At 38.2% G+C, this 22,972-nt stretch overlaps 1 protein-coding gene across 6 annotated transcripts in view; it reads left to right on the top strand.

Annotated features, from left to right (window-relative positions):
• Positions 1 to 17,673, top strand: part of Uggt2 (UDP-glucose glycoprotein glucosyltransferase 2) — a 180,076-nt gene extending 162,403 nt beyond the window's left edge. For 5 of the 6 annotated variants that reach the window (XR_015443736.1, XR_015443735.1, XR_015443734.1 and 2 more), the window contains 4 exons: positions 8,150 to 8,266; positions 12,190 to 12,316; positions 13,065 to 13,231; positions 17,099 to 17,673. Coding sequence is in view for 1 of the 6 variants with exons in the window: in XM_087193034.1 (XP_087049160.1) it covers positions 8,150 to 8,266; positions 12,190 to 12,316; positions 17,099 to 17,121 (267 nt within the window). In the remaining 5 variants the exon portion in view is untranslated. The remainder of the gene's footprint in view (positions 1 to 8,149; positions 8,267 to 12,189; positions 12,317 to 13,064; positions 13,232 to 17,098) is intronic. The other variant, XM_087193034.1, reaches the window with a different exon arrangement.
• The last annotated feature ends 5,299 nt before the right edge of the window (positions 17,674 to 22,972 follow it).

The following is a 22,972-nucleotide window of genomic DNA, read 5'->3' as shown; positions in this document are numbered from 1 at the left end:
AAACAACCAGTGACAAATGCTGGCAGGGTTGTGGGGAAAAAGAAACCCTCCACTGTTGGTGGAAGTGTAGACTGGGGTATCCACTGTGGAAATCAGTGTGGAGATTCCTCAAAAAACTAAAACTAGAAGTTCTGTTTGACTCATCTATTCCCTTTCATGATATCTTCCCAAAAGAAAAGCATCATACCATAGTAATATATGCACATCCATGTTTATAATGGCACAGTTTGTAATAGCTAAATCTTGGAAACAACCCAAATGCCCATCAACCAATGAATGGATAAAGAAGATGTGGTTTTTTATACAATAGAGTACTACTGTGCCATAGAGAAAGATAAGCTTGAGACATTTCTAACTAAATGGATGCACCTTGAGACCATACTCTTAAATAAAATAAATCGGATACACATGTTCAAATATGCCATGGTTTCTCTGGTGTGAGAAGCCAAAAGTATAAATAAGGACCAAAATGTATAATAGATATTGGGAAATGGGAAGAAAATGTCCAAATTAGATGAGGAACAAGGGAGAGGAGAAAGGAAAAGGAAAGAAGGGACAAGGAAAAAAAGGATAGAAGGAAAAAATGGAAACACAGCTTTTGTAAATAAAGAGAGGAAGAGAGGTTGAATTGGGGGGGAGGGGAATGGGAGAAAAAAAGCAGCAACATATACCATATACAGGTACAAATTGCCTGTGTGTTGAATGTTATTATGTGTGTCTAAAATGTACCATTTATGTATATTATGTATATTATGTATATCTTTTAGTAGCATCTCTGCTGTGCCTTTAGTAAACCATTCCATTGCTCTGTCAAGCCAGCATCTTCCATGTGGTGCAGTAAATGACAGGACCACAGGATCTCATGGTTAGATGCCCTCTGCATTGGTACCTTTATAAATTAGGTCTCATAGTTTAATAAATTATTACATAGAACCCTGTGTCAGTGGGTAACTGAATAATGATGCTAGCTAGGTTTCTGTGAGCACAGAAAGTAAACCCATAAACAACAGAGGTGTATGTTTCACTTCAGAAGAATATATGCTCCTTATAGAGTGGAAGGGATCCAGTTTAGTCACCTTCCTGTCAAAAAGCTAATTAGTCTTTGCAAAATATAAATACAGAGTATAAATCAGATTCAGTGTTTGTCTCTGCAGTTGGCAGCTCTTACAGCTACATCAGCCTTGGTAGGTGGAAGCTCTTGCTCTTGGGCCTGTACCGAGTCTCTGTCTCTGCCATTTATTCATGTGCCCACTTTACCATTAGAGTGGCCAGTGCCTAAGGCCAACAGGCATCAGCAGACCAGTCATCTTGTCTGCTTCATCCTTTAGTGCTGCTTCTGTGCTGAATGTTTTCTGGTAGATGTTTAAATGCAGTGTCCAAAGGTCTTGACAGCTTGTGCTAACCCAGTACACTTATCTTAAAGGCTATACCCCAGAATTCCTTATTCTTAGACTTTCAGGATTTCTCAATCTGGGGCTTTTGCCAAGACATTGATGAATGTCATGTCATTCACCATTTTCCATGAATTCGTATATTCTAACTAAGCTACTTTACTTTCTCTACAAACTGAATGATGAGGTACATGATGTGAAGCAGCTAAAATAGTTCTTAGATATAAACTTATAACACTAAGTACCTCTATTTTTAAAAGTACCTTTATTTAGAAAAGATCACAGTCTCAGCTTCTACCCAGAAACTTAAGTAGGAAAAAAAAAAGCAAATTAAAACCAGGATAAGGTCTCTGATAGTAATGTAATAGCCAAGAAATAAAATAAAATGTATGCAGAGTTGGAAAGAAGAAATAAAACTTTGTAAGTGATGTGATCATCTATATAGAAAAGCCAAAAGAATCAGCAACACCACCATATACTAATAAGGAATTTAAAGCAAGATTGAAAGATCCAGAGTGTTAGGGCTTATATCCAGATGCCCCCTCCCCCAACAACGCCTTATGTGCTCATAGGAGGGGCTTTTAGGAGCTGGGAGTGACTGAGTAATGGGTATGTAATGCTGGATCAAGGGTGTGTGGTACTGGATTAATCCACTGATTGGTTTAGCATAGTTGTGGGCAGTGGATTTACTGAAGAGGGTATGATTGGCACCAACCCATTGGCTTGTAGCCTGAATGGAATAAAAGGGAAAGCAGAAGGAAAGCTGCCAGTTCCTCCCTCCCATGCTATGGACTGTTTCTTCTGTCAGGTCCCCCTCTGCTGTGCTGCCCTGCCTTGGAGCCAGGCAACTATGGACTAAAACTTCTACAAACTGTAAAGTCCTTTCCTTTTTTAACTTGTGGGTATCCAGTATGTTGTTCCAGCATTGAGAAAGTAACTAAGATACAAAGTTAATATACAAAATTCAAATCACTTTCTTATCTGCCAGCAGTGACCAAGTGGAATTTGAAGTTAAAAACACAATACCATTTACATAAGTATCCAAAAACTGAAATACTTAGATCTAAATCTAACAAAATAGATGTAAGGACTCTACGAGGAAAACTACAAAAGTCTGACAAAAGAAATCCAAGAAATAAGCAAATGTAGAGATGTTCATATCCAGGAACAGGCAGACTTAGTCTCATTAAAATATCAGTTCTTTCCAACTTAACCTGTATATTCAATGCATGAAAGTATCAGGAAGTTATTTTATGGATCATGACTGATTCTAAATTTTTTGTAGAAAAGGAGAGAAGATTCAAAATAACCAGCACAATAATGTAGAATAACAAAGTCAGAAGACTAATACTACCAGATTCGAAGTCTTACGATGAAGCTATAAGACAGTGTGTTATTAGCAAAAGAATGCACAAATAGATCATTGAAACAAAATAAAGAGCCCAGAAATAGACTGATATAAAAATAGCCAACTGATCTTTGATAGAGGAGCAAAGGCAGTATAATGGAGCAAAACCAGTCTTTTGAATAAATGAATAAATCTCTTTTTGAATAAATCTCTGACAAACAAGTGGATATTATACATGCAAAAAGAAAAAGTAATGTAGACATAGAACTTAAATCCCTCACAAAAATTAACTAGAAGTGGATCATGGCCCTGAATATAAAATACAAAGTTATGACACTCCTTATATATAACATAGGAGAAAACAGATGACCTTTCATTTGGCAATGACTTTTTAGATACAATACCAAAGGCATGATAGAGGAGAGACATAACTCATATGTTGGAACTCATTAAAATTTTAAAAACCTCTGCTATTTAAAATTTGATATGAAGAGAAGGCAATTTTTTTCCAAAAAAAATTCAAAAGATGCATCTGATACTATACTGTTATCCAGAATAACAAAACTGTACAATTAAAAAATTTGCCATTGCTTCTCAGCCTTTTGGCTAAGATCAAGTGTAAAAAATTTGCCAAAGACCTTACAGACACCTCACAAAAGGACATATATAGAGCATATATTTTCATATGTTCTATATCATATATCATCAGGGATACGCAACAATTAGGACAGTAAAAACTGAACCTGAATGTTTATATTAGCTTTATTCATAAATATCCAAACTTAGAATCAATAAACCAAATAAACAAACATATGCATTTATGGTCATTTGACTTCTGATAAGCATGCCAAGATATTTAATAAGGAAAGAATCTTTTTTACTAAATATGAAGAAAAACAAGATAACCACATATAAAGAATTAAGTTGGACCACTGCCTCACAGATAAAAACTCAAAATGGAAAAGACTAAATGTAAGAACTAAAACTATAAAACTCTTATTAAAAAACAACTTAGGTGGGGCCAGGGATTTAGCTCAGTGGTTCCAGTGCCTGCCTCGAAAGTGCAAGGTCCAGAGTTCGATTCCATGTACCAAAAAAACCCCAAAAACTTAGCCATAAATCTTTCTAACTTTAGGCATCGGTTTCTTGAATATTATTATGGTTTAAATGTGAAGTGTCCCCCAAAATGCTCACATTGAGAGGGTTGAAAGGTGACTCGTTTGTAGGGGCACTAACCTCATCAGTGGATCAACCCTTTGATGAGTTCATAGCTGAAGGTCCTGATAGGAGGTGGAGGCTGGTTGGAGGAGGTAGATCACTGGGAGCATAACCTGAAAGAATATATTCTTGTCCCTGGTTCCTTCCCCTCTTTCTCTGGCTCTTCCTTTGATTTCTACTTCCTGGCTGCCATGAGGTTGGCAGCTTTCCTCCACCATGCCCTTCTTTCATGGCCTTAGAGTCAGCCAACCATGGACTAAAACCACTGAAACTGTGAGCCAAAGTAAACCCTTCTTCTTAATTGTATATGTCATGTATTTTGGCCGAGCAATGTAAGATAACTAATACACAAAATTGGTGAACATCTCACTACTGTAGCTGCACCTGTGAGCTATGAATCATCACCCTCCTCATGGCTCTGCTTGACCACTAATCTGCCCAGAGATAAGTGCACCACCTATGTAGAGGACAAGGATTCCGAGGCCCACCTGGTGCATACCTCTAGGATTACCTGTCATCTCAGAGGGACCTCCATGACCCCACAAGTCTTGCATTCTGCCTGCCACTGACATCCATGTGAGCAGTAGGCTGCGACCATGGCCACAGAGGCTTCTGAGTACCTGGACTAGGGAAAAACCTTCCCTAGGTAGCCCTGAGCGAGCAGGGGACTTCGGGGCCTTCTTCTCCAAGCAGTCTTTCAAAGAAGTTTACACTTTCGCACCCTTGAGTCTGTGGATGGGATCTGGCTGATTCCTGAGATGCCCTGAAGGTAGCTTTTTTTTTTGTCCCAGTGCACAGTACTGGACTTTCTTTTTAATTGTCCTAATCTCTCAGCAACTACACTTTCTTTGGCCCTGGTCCTAGATGCGATTCTTTTCTGGCCAAACTGACAATTTTTCCGTTTTTTCCACTCTACTTTTTGCTCCTGAATCTCACTGTAAATCTGGCTAAAAGCAGCCAGCAACCATGCCACAATCTGAATGTTACGTTGGATTGAAATTTTGTTCACCAGATAAACTAGGCTATCACCTTTAAACTCAGCCTCAAGCAAAGTCTCAGGACGTGGACAAAATGTAGACAGATTCTTTGTCATAATGTACAGTAATTCATGTAGCCTTTAGACCAGTTCCAGAGTTCTCATTTCTAGCTGAAACCTCATCACCTTAGTTTTACTCTCTGCATCCCTATCCACAGTCCTATCTGCTGCATTCAATCAGAATTTTCATCAGGCTGTGCTTTACAGTATTCTATACATTTTCCAACCCCATTCTCCAGATTTTTCAAAACTCTTTCCACAAACCACTTCCAAAGGCTTCTGGACCACACAATCAGGCATAGTAACGGCAAGGGCTCCACGCTCCATACCAGTTTCTTTATTAGTCATTAGACATTTTGATGGGATAAAATGTCTGGCATACCCAAGGAAAGTTTTATTTGAGTTCATGATTTCAGAGATTTCAGTTCCTGTTCAGCTGGCTCCAGCATAGAAACGTCATGGCAGAGGAGAGCTGCTCACTTCAAGGCAGCCAGACACAGAGGGAAATAGGAAAAGCAAAAGATACATCCTTCAAAGGCATGCTCTCCAGTGACCAGTTACTCCAACTGGGCCCCACCTCCTAATAGCCCATTGAGCTATGAACATTTAATAGTCACCTTCCAGAAGGCCCGCTCTTGAGCACACAGACTTTTGGAGGAAATTTTACATCTAAACTATTGAAATCAAAAGCAGAAGCAACAGGGCCAGGGATTTAGCTCAGTGGTTCTGGCACCTGCTGCACAAGGGCAAGGTCCTGAGTTCGATCCCTGGTACCAAAAAAAAAAAAAAGCAGAAGCAACAAAATTCAAAGATGGATAAATTGAACAATGTCAAAATTACAAAACTTTTATGCAATGATGTCATGGTCAAGAAAATAAACCCACAGAATGGGATAAATTATTTATAAATTATAATAAAAGCCTAGAAAACTCCATAAGAGAAATACAGACAACCAAAATAAAAAGTACTGAAAGGATATCTCTTTTTCAGAGAAGATATACAGATTACCGTTAAACATGTGAAAAAGATGTTTAGTTGGTCATTACTAACTACAAATCAAACCTACAGTGAGATACCACTTAATACCTACATAAAAAAGATGGACAGTGACAACAGTAAGCAAGTTATCAGTTAATTAGAGCCATCAGTACCTTCCTGACTGGAATATACACCAGTGTAGAAAATTTGGGAAGTAGTTTAGCATATTCTCCAGAAGTCATCGTAGAGTTACCATATGACTCAGCAGTTCCCCTCCTAAGTATATATGCAAGAAAACTTAAAAACATATGTATGAACAAAAACTTGTGCCAAAATGTTTATGCCAGCATTATCACCAGAAAATGGAAACAACCAAAATATGTGATAAATATAATGTTCAGTATCCATACACTGATGTATTATTTGGCTGTAAAAAGGATTCAAGTGCCATTATATGTTATAACATTCATGAACCTTAAAAACATTGTGCCAACTGAAAGAAATCAGATACAAAAGTCTTTATGATATATGGTTTCATTTCTGTATGTTCAGACTAGGTAAGTCCATACAGACAGAAAGTAGGTTATTGGTTACACAAGGTTTAGGGATGGATATAAGACAAGAGTATAAAATAATCAGGTAAGAAAGTCTAAGTGAAAACAGACCCATGTACTTAATTTTCTGACATGGTCATGAGGCCAGAAAGAAATCACTCTGCACGATATGCGTCACCAGCCATGGTGAGTTGCATGTGTGCAGTTGCAGAGACTTATATTTAACCAGGACAATGACTTTTCCAAGAAAGTACAACTAAATGAGACAAGAGTAAGACCATTGAAGTTGGGGATGGTGGTGCACTGCTGTAATCCCAGCATTCAGGAGGCTGAGGCAGAAGGATTGCTGTGGGTTTGAGGCCAGCCTGGGCTATATGAGGAGACCCTGGCTCAAAAACGCTATTTAAAAAAAAGAGTGAGACCATTGAGAATGTGTTCAAGGAAATAACTGTGAGAGTGAAGACATCAAGAGTTGAGGAATAGGGCTGGGGATTTAGCTCAGTGGTTCTGCTGCCTGCCTTGCAAGCAGAAGGACCTGAGTTCAAACCCCAGTACCAAAAAAACAAAAAAAATAAAGTCTTAGATGAACTACAGCAAATTACTCATTTACAAAGAGTTGAGAAATAATGAAATACGAGTAAAATCAGTTTGTTGGAGGTCCCATGAAGTCAAAGAATATGGATATCTGAGTACTCAGTGGAGTGAGTTGGAGCAGTCAGAGTGAGGCCATGAAGTTGAGCTTTATAGAAGTTTGACCTGGGATATGGGAGTAAGTGGCTAAGTTGCAAATAAAAGGACTTTAACTTTGTATCTTATAACCTTGCTATAATTGCTTATTAACTCCAGTTTTTTCATCAGTTCTTGGGATTTTCTGCATAAACAATCCTGATACTTGCAAACAGCAACACTTTGATTCCTTTTTTCCAATCTGTATACCTTTTATTTCCTTTTCTTGTCTTACTGCTTTTGCCAGGGCTTCCTGTGTGATGCTTAGTAGGAGTGTTGAAAGAAGAACCCTTAAACTAAATCCTAGAGCATATACCGGGCAGCTAATGCAGGTCCCCTGCATGCTTGTAGATGAGAGGGAGCATGCTGTTTTATTCTGGAATTCAGTTTATCTGGGAGAAGATCTCTATAACAATATCTCTGGGAAAGATATCTCTAAATCTCTACAGAGGGGTCTAACTTCCTAGGTTCACTTGTCAAACGTCCTTGAACCCGCCTGCGTGCCATCAGTCTGCTTAGCCCTGAGCGTGCAGAAATGTGAAGCTACTCATTGAATGATGTAGGTCACTCACAGTCTGGGAGGGTGGTGACAGCCAGCATAATTAGCAGCAGCATAGCTAGGCAGTTAATCCTTGTGAGGCGGGGCAGGTGAGAGGCAGTGAGGCTGTACCCTGGGAAACGAGGGGTGTGGGTGCCTGGCCCCCTCCTTCATCCCTCATTCTAGGCCTGAAACCTTGGGAAGTGTGGGTGTTCCAGTTCTGAGCTCATTCAAGACCTAAGAGTGTTAGATTGAATGAAGTATTTAAAGCTTAAAAGTACGGAGAGACCTGAAATTTCTGTATGCTTTTATGATATCTTCAGTTCCTTTCTCAGCACCTCTGTTTACATTTTTCTATAGGATCTTCCCAATGATATGATTTACCAGGTTCCCATTAAGTCCCTTCCTCAAGACTGGCTGTGGTGTGAAACCTGGTGTGATGATGAGTCCAAACAAAGAGCCAAAACAATTGATCTGGTGAGTGTGATTCCATTTGTATATAAGCAGATGTGGAGATGTTCAACAGAAATATTTTCTGTTTTACAAATAGAGTGGCACACAGTTAAGTTGGCATTACTTACACTGGCAAGTAGAGGGCTGTTTTGGGGCCCCTAAAGCCATCCTTAGGCTTGCGAGTTGATGAGGAAGATTCATGGGGTACAGAATATACTTGTACTCGTGCCTATGGGTTATTACGGTGAAAAGATACAAAGCAAAGTCAACAAAGGGAGAAGGCACGTGGGGTGAAGAGAAAGTCAGATGCAAGATCACAAGTGTCCTCTCTCTGAAGTCACACAGGACAGACTGTTCCTCAAGCAACAAGAAATTCCACAGTGCATAGTGTTGCCTACCTAGGAAGCTTATTAGAAACTCTGCCTGCAGTTTTTATGGAGGACTGGTCACCATGTAAGCACTTTCTGCCTGGCATACACAATATTCCCAACTCTCAGAAGAAAAGCAGGTTTTTAGCTTAAGTGATGTTTGCAAAAAACACTTTTGGGGGCCGGGGATTTAGCTCAGTGGTTCTGCAGTCTGCCTCGCAAGTGCAAAGTCCCAAGTTCAATCCCTGATACCAAAAAGAAAAAAAAAACAACACTTTTGGCACAGTGAGTCACTCTTTCAGATGCTGAGAATGCCCTGAAAACTAAGCTTCCAGGTGCCAGCAAAGGGCAAACTAAATTTACAGGCAGGCCTTTCTAAGAATAAGTCTTGGACTTGCTGTGATAAATCTCATCTACCCAATGTCTTTTGAAAAAAAGACCATGAGCTGCCTGAAAAATGCTCATGGGTAAGCTGTATCATCTTAACATGTCCTACATGTCAGTTCTTTCTTTTCCTTTCTGATTAGTTACAGATTATTTTTTTTAGGCTTTCATATTAAGTAGCTTAACTATGCTGTCCATTGTATTTTTCCTAAACAAAATATTTCAAACTAACTCATTTCCCAAGTCCCTAGAACTTAAATTTCATTACTGTATTGTCTTTAATAGCTACAAAATTCTTTTTCTGCCCATATTGTTTTAATGTGCTAATTTAAGTATAAAATTTTTTTTTTTTTGGTACCGGGCATCGAACTTGGGACCTTGCGCTTGTGAGGCAGGCGCCAGAACCACTGAGCTAAATCCCCGGCCCTTAAAATAATTATTTAAAGATCTTCACTGAAGAATAAACTATCAAATGATAGAATTCATACAATTTTGAACAAAATAAGGCAGGACCATGAAACATAGACCCACTTACCCAGTTATGTATATATACGTATATTTTTTTAAATAACATGCCAACATGTTAAAATGCAGTTGGAAGTGATAGAAGATACCAGAAGCAAATAAAATGATATTGTTAAGAGGGAACCAGAGAATTTTACAGAGAGAGATCAAGAATATGACTGAACAGAACTATTAAAACATTAATGTTATGTTACAACACAGAAAGTTGTGATTCATGGTGGTACTACAGATACCCTTGTAATCATTGTCTGTACTTAAGTTACTATGAGCTGCTGTAACAGATCACAGATCCCTGTGCCTTCACCCCACCCGAATAGCCAGCCCAAGTGAGTATCCCTGTCTCCTATGCATCATGACTCAGGGCCCACTTCCATCTTGACTTCTTCGTTCTTCGCTTCCGTCACCATCTCTATCCGACTGGAACTGTTCCTTTCAGTAGGGCACCTCCTTGCCACAAGAGACTTTGGAGCACTTAAAATGTTGCTAGTGTGACTTGAGATGTGATGTAAGGTGTAAAATACACATTGAATTTTTGAAGGCTTAGTAGTATATAATAAAAAGAACATAAAAATATCCCATTCCTAATTTTTGCACTGATTACGTGTCAGTGGAGTATTTTGCCTAGTCCTTTTACATTCTTATAAGCAACTGCTAGGAATTTTTAATTATATAAGTGGTTTCATCATACCTGTCCTAGATAGTGCTACTCTGGAAGAAAGGGAAACAGGATGTGGAGAATGTGTCCTGAATCCTAAAACCTGACCTCTTGGTGGGACTTGGTTATGTTTTCCTAGCAACCTGTAAACAGCTGCCTCTAAGAAATAGTGCTATACAGAAAAGCGGGCGTGCACCAAGTCTGGTGTCCTCCCAAACCATCCCTCAGAAACAACTCAGATATGAAGAAGCATGTTCTTGGTCGGCTTCTTTGGAGAAAATTTAAGGGAATGCACACAAATCCCAAGGAAGTGGTCTAAAAGGTAGAAAAAGAGTATAATTAATGTCCTTGATGTAGGAATGTTATGAGTGTCATGCTGCTGTCTCGATTCCATTGCAGTGAAGCTTTCTCAGGCTTGCCATTTGGGCCTGGATATTTCTTGTGAAGGCTGTTCCACCTTTGTGGGAGATCTCTTCCACTGACCACTAGATGGCAGTAGCACCCCGCCACCCCTCTATTGACACCTAAAATCTCCAGACCACCAGAAACTCCTTTGAGGGGTATACGCCCAGTTATAAACCACTGAGAAAGATTGTAGCATCAGTAAACACACACTTCAGTACCAAAAAAGACATGTTTTATTTTAATAATTTGTGACACAACTAAAAAGAAAATAGTTTTCATAATCTTCATAGAAAATATTTTGAAAGAAATTCTACTTTTCATCTTAAAAAATATATCATTATGGGCCAGGGATTTAGCTCAGTGGTTCCGCTGTCTGCCTCACAAGCACAAGGTCCCGAGTTCAATCCCTGGTACTAAAATATACTGTGTTGGGGGAAAAAATCCACAGTGGATCCACAGTGAAACTCACTGGAAATACTTGGCTTACAACTAACAGCTTTCCCCTAAAGCAGTAAGACAAAAGCAAATTGAGAAAATGTTACATGGAAGGGAGCTTCAAGACACTCTGTATTAATGCTCTGTAAACTGCAGGCAGGCTGTCTTCATAATTTGGTGAAGCTGGGCACAGCGATGCATACCTATAATCCCAGCTACTTGGGAGGCTGAAACAGGAGGATTGCAAGTTCAAGATCACCCCAGGCAACTTAGTGAGACTTATCTAAAAATATAAAAGTAAATTTTAAAACGGACCAAGGCTATACCTCAGCATTTTCTCCCTGGGTTCAATTCCCACTACTAGAGTGCTTACCTAGGAAACCTGAGTGAAGGTAGGGGCGGCATGTTTGGCTAAGGATATGTTCTTCCCATTGTCTTTTCTGTCTCAGTAAATGGCGCCCACATTTTTACATTGCTCAAGCCAAAGGTACAGAGGACATCTTTGAGGCCTCTTTCCTGATGGCTCACATCTAGCAAGCACCTCAGCAAATCCTGTCTGCAGTGCCTTCAAGTACATCCCCCATCGGATCCTTATCAACTTGTCCTATAATGTTTGCTTTTTAACATTTAACTTCCCCAACTCTGTAGTGAGGCCAAGTAGTTTAACATGACTAAATATTGCAGATTGTGTTTTCTTTTTCAGAGGAAGAAGACCTTGCCCCCCACAAAATGATATGTGCAAGTTTTACTGTTAGTACATGCAGAGTTGGAATCACAAGAGCAGACCTTCCACTTCCTGTGTTCTTTCAGTGCACCTATAAAGCAGAGTAGTCTGTCAGGCTCTTTTATAGAATGGAAATAGAATTAAATCTTTTTTTGTCAAAGCATTGTGCAGAATTGTTTGGCACACTTTTTATGAACCACTAAACTGCCTTTCAGTAATTTTATATTGATTGTGGTATTAGTATTAACCAATTATTTTTAAAAGTTATGATTTGTCATTTCAATTTATTCTTTTTTTGTTATTAAACGTCTGGAACTTTAAGAACTTAGTAAGGTTCTGCTTTTCATAAAATGTATTTGTTTGTCCTAGCAATACAGTGGAATCCTCAAGTATTTCTTTTATATTTGCTGGAGCATGGTTTTTCACTAACAAAATTTATTTATTCTTTTAGTGCAATAATCCCAAAACCAAAGAACCCAAGCTAGAAGCTGCTGCCAGAATTATCCCAGAATGGGTGGAATATGATACAGAAATACGACAATTATTAGATCATCTTGAAAACAAGAAGAAAAGTACAAGTAAGTTATTGTCCTTGCAGTGATATCTGAACAATGTGTTGCATTAATGAGGTAAGAATACATTAGAGTCATTTTTTAGTGAAGCTAGCAAATGATTGTCAGAATTCGTATAAGTGTGTGGCCTTTGCTCTGTACTATATATCCCCAACCCTTTTTATTTTGAGACAGGGTCTTGTTCAGTCCCTGAATTGCCCAGGCTGGGGTCAACTTTGTAATCCTCCTGCCTCAGCCTCCCAGAATACTACACCACCACACCCACTATAGTCTGGGGGGTTTTTTGTCTTGTTTTGTTTTATGGTTGTCATCCTAATGGATCTGAGATGACAATCTCATTGGTTCTGATTGGCATTCTGATGGTCAGTGGTGAACATCTTTCCATAATCTTGTTGCCACATGCATATCATCTTTGAAGAAATACCTATTAAAACCTTTTGCCCGTTTTTAATCTAGCTATTCGATTTTTTTGTTTAGTTGTAGTTGTTCTTTATATATTATAGATATTAACCTCTTATCAGATTCCCCCATTTTGGTAGGTTGCCTTTCCAGGCTATTGATTGTGTTCTTTGGTGCACTAAAGTTTAGGATCAATATAGTTTCCTCTATTTTTGTTTTGTTTGCTAGTGCTTTGGATGTTTTCCTATAGGAATTTTATAGTTTCAGGTCTTCTATTTAAATCTTTAACCCATTTTGAGTTCGTTTTTGTATATGGAATAAGATAAAAACCAAACTTCATTCTTCTTACATGTAGACATCCAGTTTTCCCGTCACCATTTGCTGAAGAGATTGTCATTTCCTGAGACGTGACCATATGTGCATAAGCTTATTTCTGGGCTCTGTTCCATTGGTCTCTCTGCCTTTGTACTAGTAACACACTGTTTTGATTACTGTAACTTTGTTCTATGGAAATCAAGAAATGTGAGTCCTCCAACTTTGTTCTTTTTCAAAATTGTTTTCAGGGTCCCTGATGATTCCATATAAATTTTAGGATGAATTATATTCTGTTTCTACAGAAAATATCCTCAGGATTTGGGTAGGGGTTACATTGAATCAATAGATTGCTTTGAGTAATACAGATATCTTAACAGTATTGAGTCCTTCATTCCATGAGCACTGAACTACATCTCCAGTCCTTTTGTTATTTTTCATTTTGAGACAGGGTCTCACAGGCTGTACTCAAACTTGCAGTCCTCCTGCCTCAGCTTCCCAGAGTGCTGGGATTACAGGCCTGTGCCACCACACTCAGTTCAAGTCTTTGTATTTATTTGTGTCCTCTCCTTTCAGCAATTATTTTGCAGTTTTCACTGCACAAAAGTTTTGCCTCCTTGGCTAAGTTTACTACCAATTTTTTGATGCTGTAGTAAATGGAATTGTTTTCTTAATTCTTCTATACATTTCTTATATTTTCATATTCTCGTATATTTTTCCTTCCATCTGTGTTGGAAATTTTTTTTTATCTTCAACTCTTAAATTTTTAAAGAAGGGTTAACACTTCTTAATTACCAACAGATCTTTTTTACTGCCTTTCTTTTGATTTGTTTTATTGTTTGACAAATTCATTGACTTTCAAATACATCTTTTTTATTTTTTGAGACGAGGTCTCGCTATGTAGTTCAACTCACCATGTATGTAGCCCAGGCTGGCCTCAAACCTTGTTTCCTCAGTGTTCCCCAGGGTGAGCTGTTTTCTGTATCCATTTCAGTTCTTTCTCCTTTTTCTGTCAAATACCTTGGCTCCTTGTATATATTTAAGAGTGAAAAATTAAATCGACCAAAACAGATAAGTAGTATGGGTTTCCACTGCTTTGATGTAAATATGTCTGATTCTTCAGTCGTCTTCTTCCCTGAATAGAGGATTAATTGGTAGCCCTAGGTCTGAGGAAATAGTGTACAGCTAGTAGGCTTTTTTTGGTACCGGGGATCAAACTCAGGACCTTGCACTTGTGAGGCAGGCAGCGGAACCACTGAGTTAAATCCCCAGCCCAAGTAGGCTTCTCAATAGGTGTATGGTCATGAAACACATCAAATCCCATCCCACACACAACCCCAGAGCCCCAAAGAGGGTACTTAAGAGCATGGACAGCCATACAGAAATCTGTCTCTCTCTTCCCCCTCTAGCCCTCTCCCTCATTTCCTCTCCCTTTCTTCCTCTCCCTTTCCCCTCTCCTTATCTTCTGTCCCCTTTTTCTGTCAAGAAAGGCCTCTACTTTTTGTCTTGGAATCAGTACTAGGATCTGTTTCTCTGTGTGAGATGGAAGAGTGAGAATGGGAGCTGATAGGCACAGATTTCCCACAGACATTCCTTCAGCTCAGTGCTCCCTGCCTGCCTGATACCACTGGCGTCCTGTCAGAAGGCTTCCAGGCTCCTGCCTCAGGATAGTCAACTTCGCCCTGGGAAGGCATTGTCTATGTATCATCTCTAGAAACCCATTAATAACTCTGCCTAACAATGTCTCATAACCACTTCCCCATCTCTGGAGTGGAATTTAATTTTAAAAAATCATCTGCCATCTTGAATTGGGAAAACAGGATGTGTTTAAATTGTATTTTAATTAATTTCTGCCTGAAATTTTCATTTTGAGTTATCAGGGCTCTCAAACCAGTTAGAGTGAGGCAGTTTGATGATGTACAGGAGAGGATACCATGTTGGTCGTTTAGTCTTCATTGTGTAGTACTTATGTCTGTGTCTTAATGCTCTGTATTCTCAACTTAAGAGGGCTATATATGCCTTCTGTTCTTCGTGTCTCCATTGTAATGACAGATATTTTGTATATGATGAATAATCTAGGTCCATCAGTATTATTTTAGGCCTCCATCTGTAATTATTTATCTTAAAGTATATGAGGGTTTTTTTCATTTTTGAAATAACTTTATTATCAAACACACACACATACAAAAAATTAAAACCATTCAAAGAAGAACAATGTAAGGGGAAAAAAACTACAATAATACTATATAGTAGAACTCAACGAAAACAAAACTGAAAAGCACTTAAACATTTTTCTATATAACTTAAAAAAGCATCTCAAGCACCAAGAAGACACCAGAGGATGTGATTTGTTTCAGAAAGATCCCCCAAACCAACATTGAACAAATAATGATCTGGAAAAAAAGTCCAGTTAGCTAGCAGACTCCACATAAGCCAAGCTTCTCCCTAATTTAAATTTCGATACAGTCATATGACATGCGATGGAAACACAATCCAAGAAATATGTTATTAGGCCATTTCATCCATGTGTATCCTTAATTACACTTTCAGTTTCTCACACTAGAGAAACTACTCGGTATTTGCACGTGTGTCCTAATTATTTCACGTAAGAGTATGGCCTCAATATGCATCCATTTAGCTATACATGTCTCTAGTTTTTCATTCTTTTTGGCTGAGTAGTACTCCATTTTATTAAAAAAACCACATTTTCTTTATCCAGTCTCCAGTTGATGGGCACTTGGGCTGTTTCCAAGCTTTCACTATTACGAACTGTGCCACTATAAACATGAGTGCACATATATCGCTGTGGTATGATTCTTTTAATTCTTTGGGGAAGATACCTAGCGGGAGAATAGCTGGGTCAAATGGGACCTCTAGTCCTAGTTCTTTGAGGTATCTCCATACTGACTTCCACAGTGGCTGTACCAGTCTGCACTCCACCAACAATGGAGAAGAGTTCCTTTCTCCCCACACCCCCGCCAGCATTTGTTATTGGTTGATTTCTTAGTAGCAGCCATTCTTTGTGGGGTGAGGTGGAATCTCAGTGTTGTTTTCATGTACATCTTTTGAATAACTAGTGATGTTGAACATTTTTTCATATATTTATTTGCTGCTTTTACTTCTTTTTTTTGTTGTTTGTTTGTTTTTTGGTACTGGAGATCGAACTCGGGTCCTTGTGCTTGCGCAGCAGGCGGTGAAACCACTGAGCTAAATCCCCAGCCCTGCTTTTACTTCTTTGTCTGAGAAATGTCTGTTCATTTCAGATGCTCATTTTTGAATTGGACCTTTGAATTTAGGGAGTCTGATTTTTTTCAGTTCTTTATTCTAGAGAGTAGTCCTTTGTCTGAGGTACAGCTGCTAAAAATGTTTTCCCACATTGTAGGTTGTCTCTTAGCTCTGTTGGTGGTTTCTCTTGCAGTGCAGAAGCTTTTTAATAAGATGAGATCCCAGTTGTTGATTTTTTGTGCTAGTTCCCATGCCACTGAGGTTTTGTTCATAAAGTCTTTTCCTGTACCAGTATCTTTGAGAGTTCTACCTAACTTATTTTCCAGCAAATTTAGTGTTTCTGTCCTAATATTTAAATCTTTCATCCACTTCGATCTTAATTTAGTGCATGGTGATAGGTCTGGTGTTAATCTTTGACAGGTTGAAATCCAGTTTTTCCAACACCATTTATTAAATAGGCTATCTTTCCTCCAGTGAGGATGATACGAGTTTTTTTAATCCTATCCTGTATTTGTATTATTTTTTAATGTTCTCGATTTTATTTCAAAAAAATGATATCTGCGGGCATGTCTGGATCTAGAGGTAACAAAGATAAATAAGATGTAGTCCTTGTCTCATAGGCTCACAGGTGTTCACATTGTAGGTGGGTAAAAATACAAATAAGTATGATACAGGATAATGGACAACAAAATGTACAAAGCTATTCTCACATCAGTATAATGAAGCATGTAGGTACTGAATTAGCCAACAGAAAGATCAATACCTGTTTTTTTATATATCCCTACTTGGCGACATCCAAGCTAATTTTATAGTTAAGATTTCAAGAACTAAATAAACTTTCCTTCCCTACAGTTTTGGCACATGATGAGCTCTAGCCCTGGTTTATGTGAGAAGATGAAAGTATGACACAACACATCTGCCACCTGCTGGGGAAGTGTGGAACTACTCCTGTTACTAAGGTTTCATTGATCAGTGACATTCTTCAATTTAAACAATCTTAATTATTTAAAATATTTAATGTACTTAATGTATGGAACAAATCTAAATTATGTAATAATGATTGTTGAATATTTAAAACTACATTGCTCTTTTTTCTGATTGCTCTGAACACTGGGTTTTCACCAGTTAAAGTCTGATGTGCCAGATAACCCAGTAGAAGGTATCTGAACTAGCTGCTCCTCATGGATCTTTATCAAACCAGCAGCTGCCTTTTGTATCCCACATTTATGTGTATCCATATTTCCTTATTCACAAAATGCATTCAAAATTGAGAGAATCATATTCTTTTTCTTCTAAAAAAGGAAAAAAGACTTGTGGTTATCTCTGAATAGTAAAAACAAGTACATTTATATTATAGCTATTCTTTTAAAATGGAAGTAATGTTGTACTGTAATTGCTTATTTATCATAAACCATATGATATTTTAATCCTGTGCTGTATTTTTTTTTAGTGTTTCTTATTTTATATAATTATATTAATGGGTGTATATATATATATATATATATATGTATTTTTTTAAAAAGACTATAGAAACTAAATTAAGAATGTAAACTGGTTTTTCCCTATTGTGGTTCTTTTTTTTTTTTTTTGGTACCAGGGATCAAACTCAGGACCTTGTGCTTGTGAGACGGGCGATGGCACCACTGAGCTAAATCCCCAACCCTCCCTATTGTGTTGTTGTTGGGTTTTTTTCCCCCATTAAGTTTATTGGTACATTTTAGGTATAAAATACAGTTACATTCATCATTGGGATCTTGTACCATTACATGAGTATCTTGGTTCTTTTTTTTTTCCCCTTCCCTTGCCCTCCCTTCACCGCCTCCGCTCTTCCCTATTTGCAAAGACTTTGTTTCCATGTTTTTCCTTTTCTTATATTTTTTCTTTTCCCTTCTTTCCTTTCCCCTACCCCTCCCACTTCCCCTGCTCCTTTAGACCTTTACTTCCTATTACACAATATCAATTATACATTTTTTAAATTAAATTATCAAGACCTAGGAGACATTACCACAGATTTTACAGAATTTAAAAGGATATAGAAAGTATATTACAAAAATCTGTTTTGGAATACATTTGACAACTTCTAAGAAGTACCTTGGAAGACAAATTAATGAAAGTAACTCTGGAGGAAATATAAAATTTGAATAGCACCTATTAAAGAAAGTATATTCCTAGCTTGAAAACCTACCTATATGACAACAACAGGCTCGTATACATTTTAACTGATAAATTATATCAAACATTTAAAGCAGAAAAAAAAGGAACACTTCTCCCCTCATTTTAGGAAATCAGCATTGTGCTAATACTAAAACTGGATAAAGATAATAGAAGAAAAAAATATGAACACAGATAGAAATTTATTTAACAAAATAAACTATTAGAAGTCAGATCTGGCAGTATGTAGAAAGTGGTTTTGTCATAGGGATGGCAGTGCTGGTTCAGCACTGGAAGATCCACCCCCAAAAGTCACCATTTTAACAGAGGAAAGGAAAAAGCCATATGATCCTGTCACTAGTTGAAGAAAAAGTATTGGACTAAATTCTACAGCTGTTCATGGTAAAAGCTATCAGGAGACTAGAAGTAGAACAGAACCTTCTCAACAGATTAAAGACGTGTACTCCATACTTCCAACGAGAACGCCTTATATGAATAGAGAAGATACAATGCTTTCTCCTTAAGGTGGGGAACAAGGGCAGATATGCTTACTCTTCATCTATCCATTAAATTTTGAAACCTAGTCCCCACCAAAATAGTCTGGAAATAAAATGACACAATTAGGATAGGATTGGCAAGGTAGAATCAAAATCTTTATATGTAGATGAAATGATCATCTACAGAGAAAATACTAAGAAATCTCTAGGAGCCCCTAGAGCTTGTATTTGAATTTAGCAGGATTAGAGAACACAAGGTATATATAAAAATTCAGGTGTATGTATACTTGCTATAAATGAAGAATTGGATATTTAAATTTAAAAGTTGTGTAGGAGTACAAAGGACCTAGAAAAGTTAAAACAAAACAAAACAAAAAAAACAGTGTTGGAAGACGTTTAGTACCTAATTTTAAGACTTCTTTTAAAGCTACAGTAATCAAGGCAGAGTTGGTGTAAGGAAAGACATATAGATCATTGGAATAAAACAGAATCTAGAAATAGAACCACACATGTATGGTCCACTGAGTTTTGAAAGATTATTTAAAATTAACATTTTAGGGCCAGGGATTTAGCTCAGTGTTTTTGGAGCCTGCCACGCAAGCGCAAGGTCCTGAGTTCGATCCTCAGTACCAAAAACAAAGATATAAAAAAATTAACATTTTATAGAATATAAACTCAGTTCAAGAGCCAAGGAAGAGATAGTGTTTTCACCAAATGGCACTAGAACACCTGGTATCTGTATATAAAAAATTAACCTCAACCCTCTATTTCCATATATAAAAATAACTTGAAGGGATCTATGAACCTAAATATGAAAGCCTAAAAGTATAAAACTTTAAGAAGAAATTATAAGGGAAAATGTTTATGAATTTAGGGTAGGCAAGAACTACCTAGGATACAAAAAACATGATGTATAAAAGAAAAAAATTGATAAATGGGATTCCATCAAAATTTAGAACTTTAAATGACATCATTAAAATGAAAAGTAGTCCTTAAACAGACCATATTTACAATGCATATAACCTATGACCAGAATATATAAAGAACTCTTACAGCTCATTAATAGACAGCCCAATTAAAAAGACACAAGATGATAAATAGCCAGTACAGCACAAGGAAAGGTGTGCAACTCTAGAATCAGAAAAATACTAATCAGTACAATAACAAGATTGAATTGTACACTCAGGGAGATGAAGTTAAAAGTTTTAAAAACCTTGTCATGACTTTGTCTTTTTTCTGGATTCTCCCCCTTTGCATTTAATTTGTCACACCCAATGGATTCATTGTGCTGTGCTTCCTGGGGTTGTGATCCTCATTGTCTTTTCCTAGGATATTGTCTAAAATTTTTTGGAGTGCTGGTTTGGTATTCCTGAGGTGCTCTTTATCATGAAAGTATCTTATTTCTCCATCAATTTTGAAAGATAGTTTTGCAGGGTACATCAATCTGGGTTGGAAGCTGTTTTCCTTTAGGGCTTGAAATACATCACTCCAAGCTCTTCTTGCCTTGAGGGTTTGCATTGAGAAGTCTGCTGTGATTCTGATGGGCTTTCCTTTGTATGTGATTTGTTTCTTTTCTCTCACTGCTTGTAGAATTTTGTTCTTCTGTTGGATTTCTGGAATCCTAACTATTATATGCCTATGTGTAGATTTTTTTTTGATCAAGGCTAGCAGGAGTCCTATATGCCTCACTTATGTGTATGTCAAGTTCTTTTCCCCTCCTGGGAAGTTTTCTGCCATCACTTCTGTGAACAGTTTTTTTTATGTCATCAGTACTCTCTCTTCTTTCTTCATTGACTCCAGTCAGTCTTATGTTATTCTTCTTTGTATCGTCTAGCAGCTGCTGAATTGATTTCTCATGTTCCCTTACAATTTTAAAGCAATTTTCCTTTTCCTGGTCACTAATTGCAGTCTTATCTTCTGTATCTGAAATTCTATCCTCACATTGGTTCATTCTGCTGTGCAGACTTTTGATGGAGTTTTTAATCCTGGAAATCTGTTTGCATCTGTTTTATGGATTCCATTTGTTTCCTATGTTGGGATTCCATCATGTTCCTCAGATCCTCTATTTTTTTAATGTTTCCTCTCTAGATTTATTAATCATGTCTTGCACTATGAGCACAATCTTTGCTGTTATCTGAGTAATTATTTCTGATTTCATTTTTCCCAGATGCTCTTTTGTTGCCAGTTCAGAGAGTCCAAGTGGTTGAGTATCAGATTGTTTCATCTCATTTCTCATTTCCCTTTGGGGTTGCTGTAGGTGATCTGGAAGTCTGTTTTTGAGGCTTATTTATGTGTCCTCTCATTTCCATGGGGGAGGGGGTGCTTCTGGCACCCTCACGGCTCACCTTCTCTGCCCTAGGAGCATGGAATGGCAGTGGGGGAGCCTCTTCCCAGGCGGTGGGACTGGCTCACCTTCTCTGCCCTAGGAGTGTGGAATGGCAGCTGGGGAGCCACCTTCCGGGTGCTGGGACTGGCTCACCTTCTCTGCCCTAGGAGCGTGGAATGGCAGCAGGGGAGCCTCTTGCCAGCCGCTGGGACTGGCTCCCCTTACTGTGTTTTAATAATATAGTAACAGTGAATGTTTAAAACTATCCAAATATTCTATAATCACAGGATTTTGGGACTAGACGCCTCAGTTTCATTTGGATCCCATCATCTAAAGAGTCTAAAGCAAGTTTAGGAAATCATGATTGTTTAAAAAGCTCTCCAGAGGATTTTGTTGATGAGTAAAATTGAGAAGCATTTCATAGGGTTTAGTGGTTGCAGTGTGCCAGCTGCTTGGTAGGGCTCTGTCACATAAAGCCTCGAGTCATCTTGGAAACCCACAGGGTGGTTGGCACTCTCTACCTAGAGAGAGGCTAGTCCGTCTCAGAACAGCTCTGCACAGTGCTCCATAGTGAGCTGGGAGCTCTGTAGAACTAGGCTAATCCTTCTGAATTCAACACCACAGCCCATGGAGTATTTGAAATTACTTGTTAGTCATCTTTCCATCACTATCACAAGATAAAGGGAGGAAAGGTTTATTTTGACTCCTAGTTTCAAAGGTTTTAGTCTATGGTCATTTGTCCAGATTGCTTTGGGCCTTGTTATGGCTCGTATCTAGATGGTCCCCCAAAAGCCTCTTGCACTCACAGGTGAGACTTTTCAGAGCTGGCTGGATCTAGGCCAGTGATGGTGAACCTTTCAGAGACCCAGTGGCCAAACTGCAACCCAAACTCACTTACTTATCACAAAGTGCCAACACTAAAATTAAACCTGAATACTGAGGTTTTAGTTTAGAAAAAACAACTCATACATTAACACGATAACAGAGCTTTCAGTGATAACAAGCAGTGGGCCAGGGATTTAGCTCAGTGGCACCATGCCTGCCTTGCAAGTGAAAGGTCCTGAGTTCGATCCCAAGTACCACCCTTCCACCCCAAAAATTGCCCTTCTGAATGATACAAACAGCTCTTTTTTTTGGTACTGGGGATTGAACTCCGGTCCTTGTGCTTGCACAGCAGTCGGTGAAACCACTAAATCCCTGGCCTACAATCACCTTTTTATTGAGAGGTAGAAGTTTCCATTTGGCATCCTTTTGCATAATTAATGTGACTTTGTGGTTGTGTGCATGCTAATAATTTGTCAAATCTTGGTTCGTACTTCATTAGTTTGAGAGCAACACATGGCAGCACTCAGGTTATCTGTTAGTCTGTTTCTTTTATCAGATTTGATATAATTCAGAGCTGAAAGCAGCTGTTCACAGGCATAAGATAATCCAAACAAAGTGAAAAAAAAATAGGCAATCCCAAGTACATCCATTGACTTAAAATTATTTGGCAAATAATTCCACACTTTAAGGGTTTCATTTCCAGGACTACCCACTGTGCTGTCCTTTGTCCTCCCTTCACACTTGATCTCTCCCTTCTCAAGTGTTGCACAGAGGTCATAGAATTTATTTTTCCAGATGGAGCTTTCTTGAAATTCCAGAGTTTAAAAATCTAATCAGTGCTAAATTTTAGCAGGAAAGATCAAGTTCTCCAAATTTGGCTTTCTCCAGAGAAGTAAGGTCACCATCTTACAGAACTATAAAAATCTG

Source organism: Heterocephalus glaber, unplaced genomic scaffold (genome assembly GCF_053883595.1).
Source record: "Heterocephalus glaber isolate CG9 unplaced genomic scaffold, H.glaber_assembly_v1.0 deba00001577, whole genome shotgun sequence".
NCBI lineage: Eukaryota > Metazoa > Chordata > Mammalia > Rodentia > Bathyergidae > Heterocephalus > Heterocephalus glaber.
The sequence above is the reverse complement of the archived record's forward strand: the minus strand, read 5'-3'. Positions and strand labels throughout refer to the sequence as shown.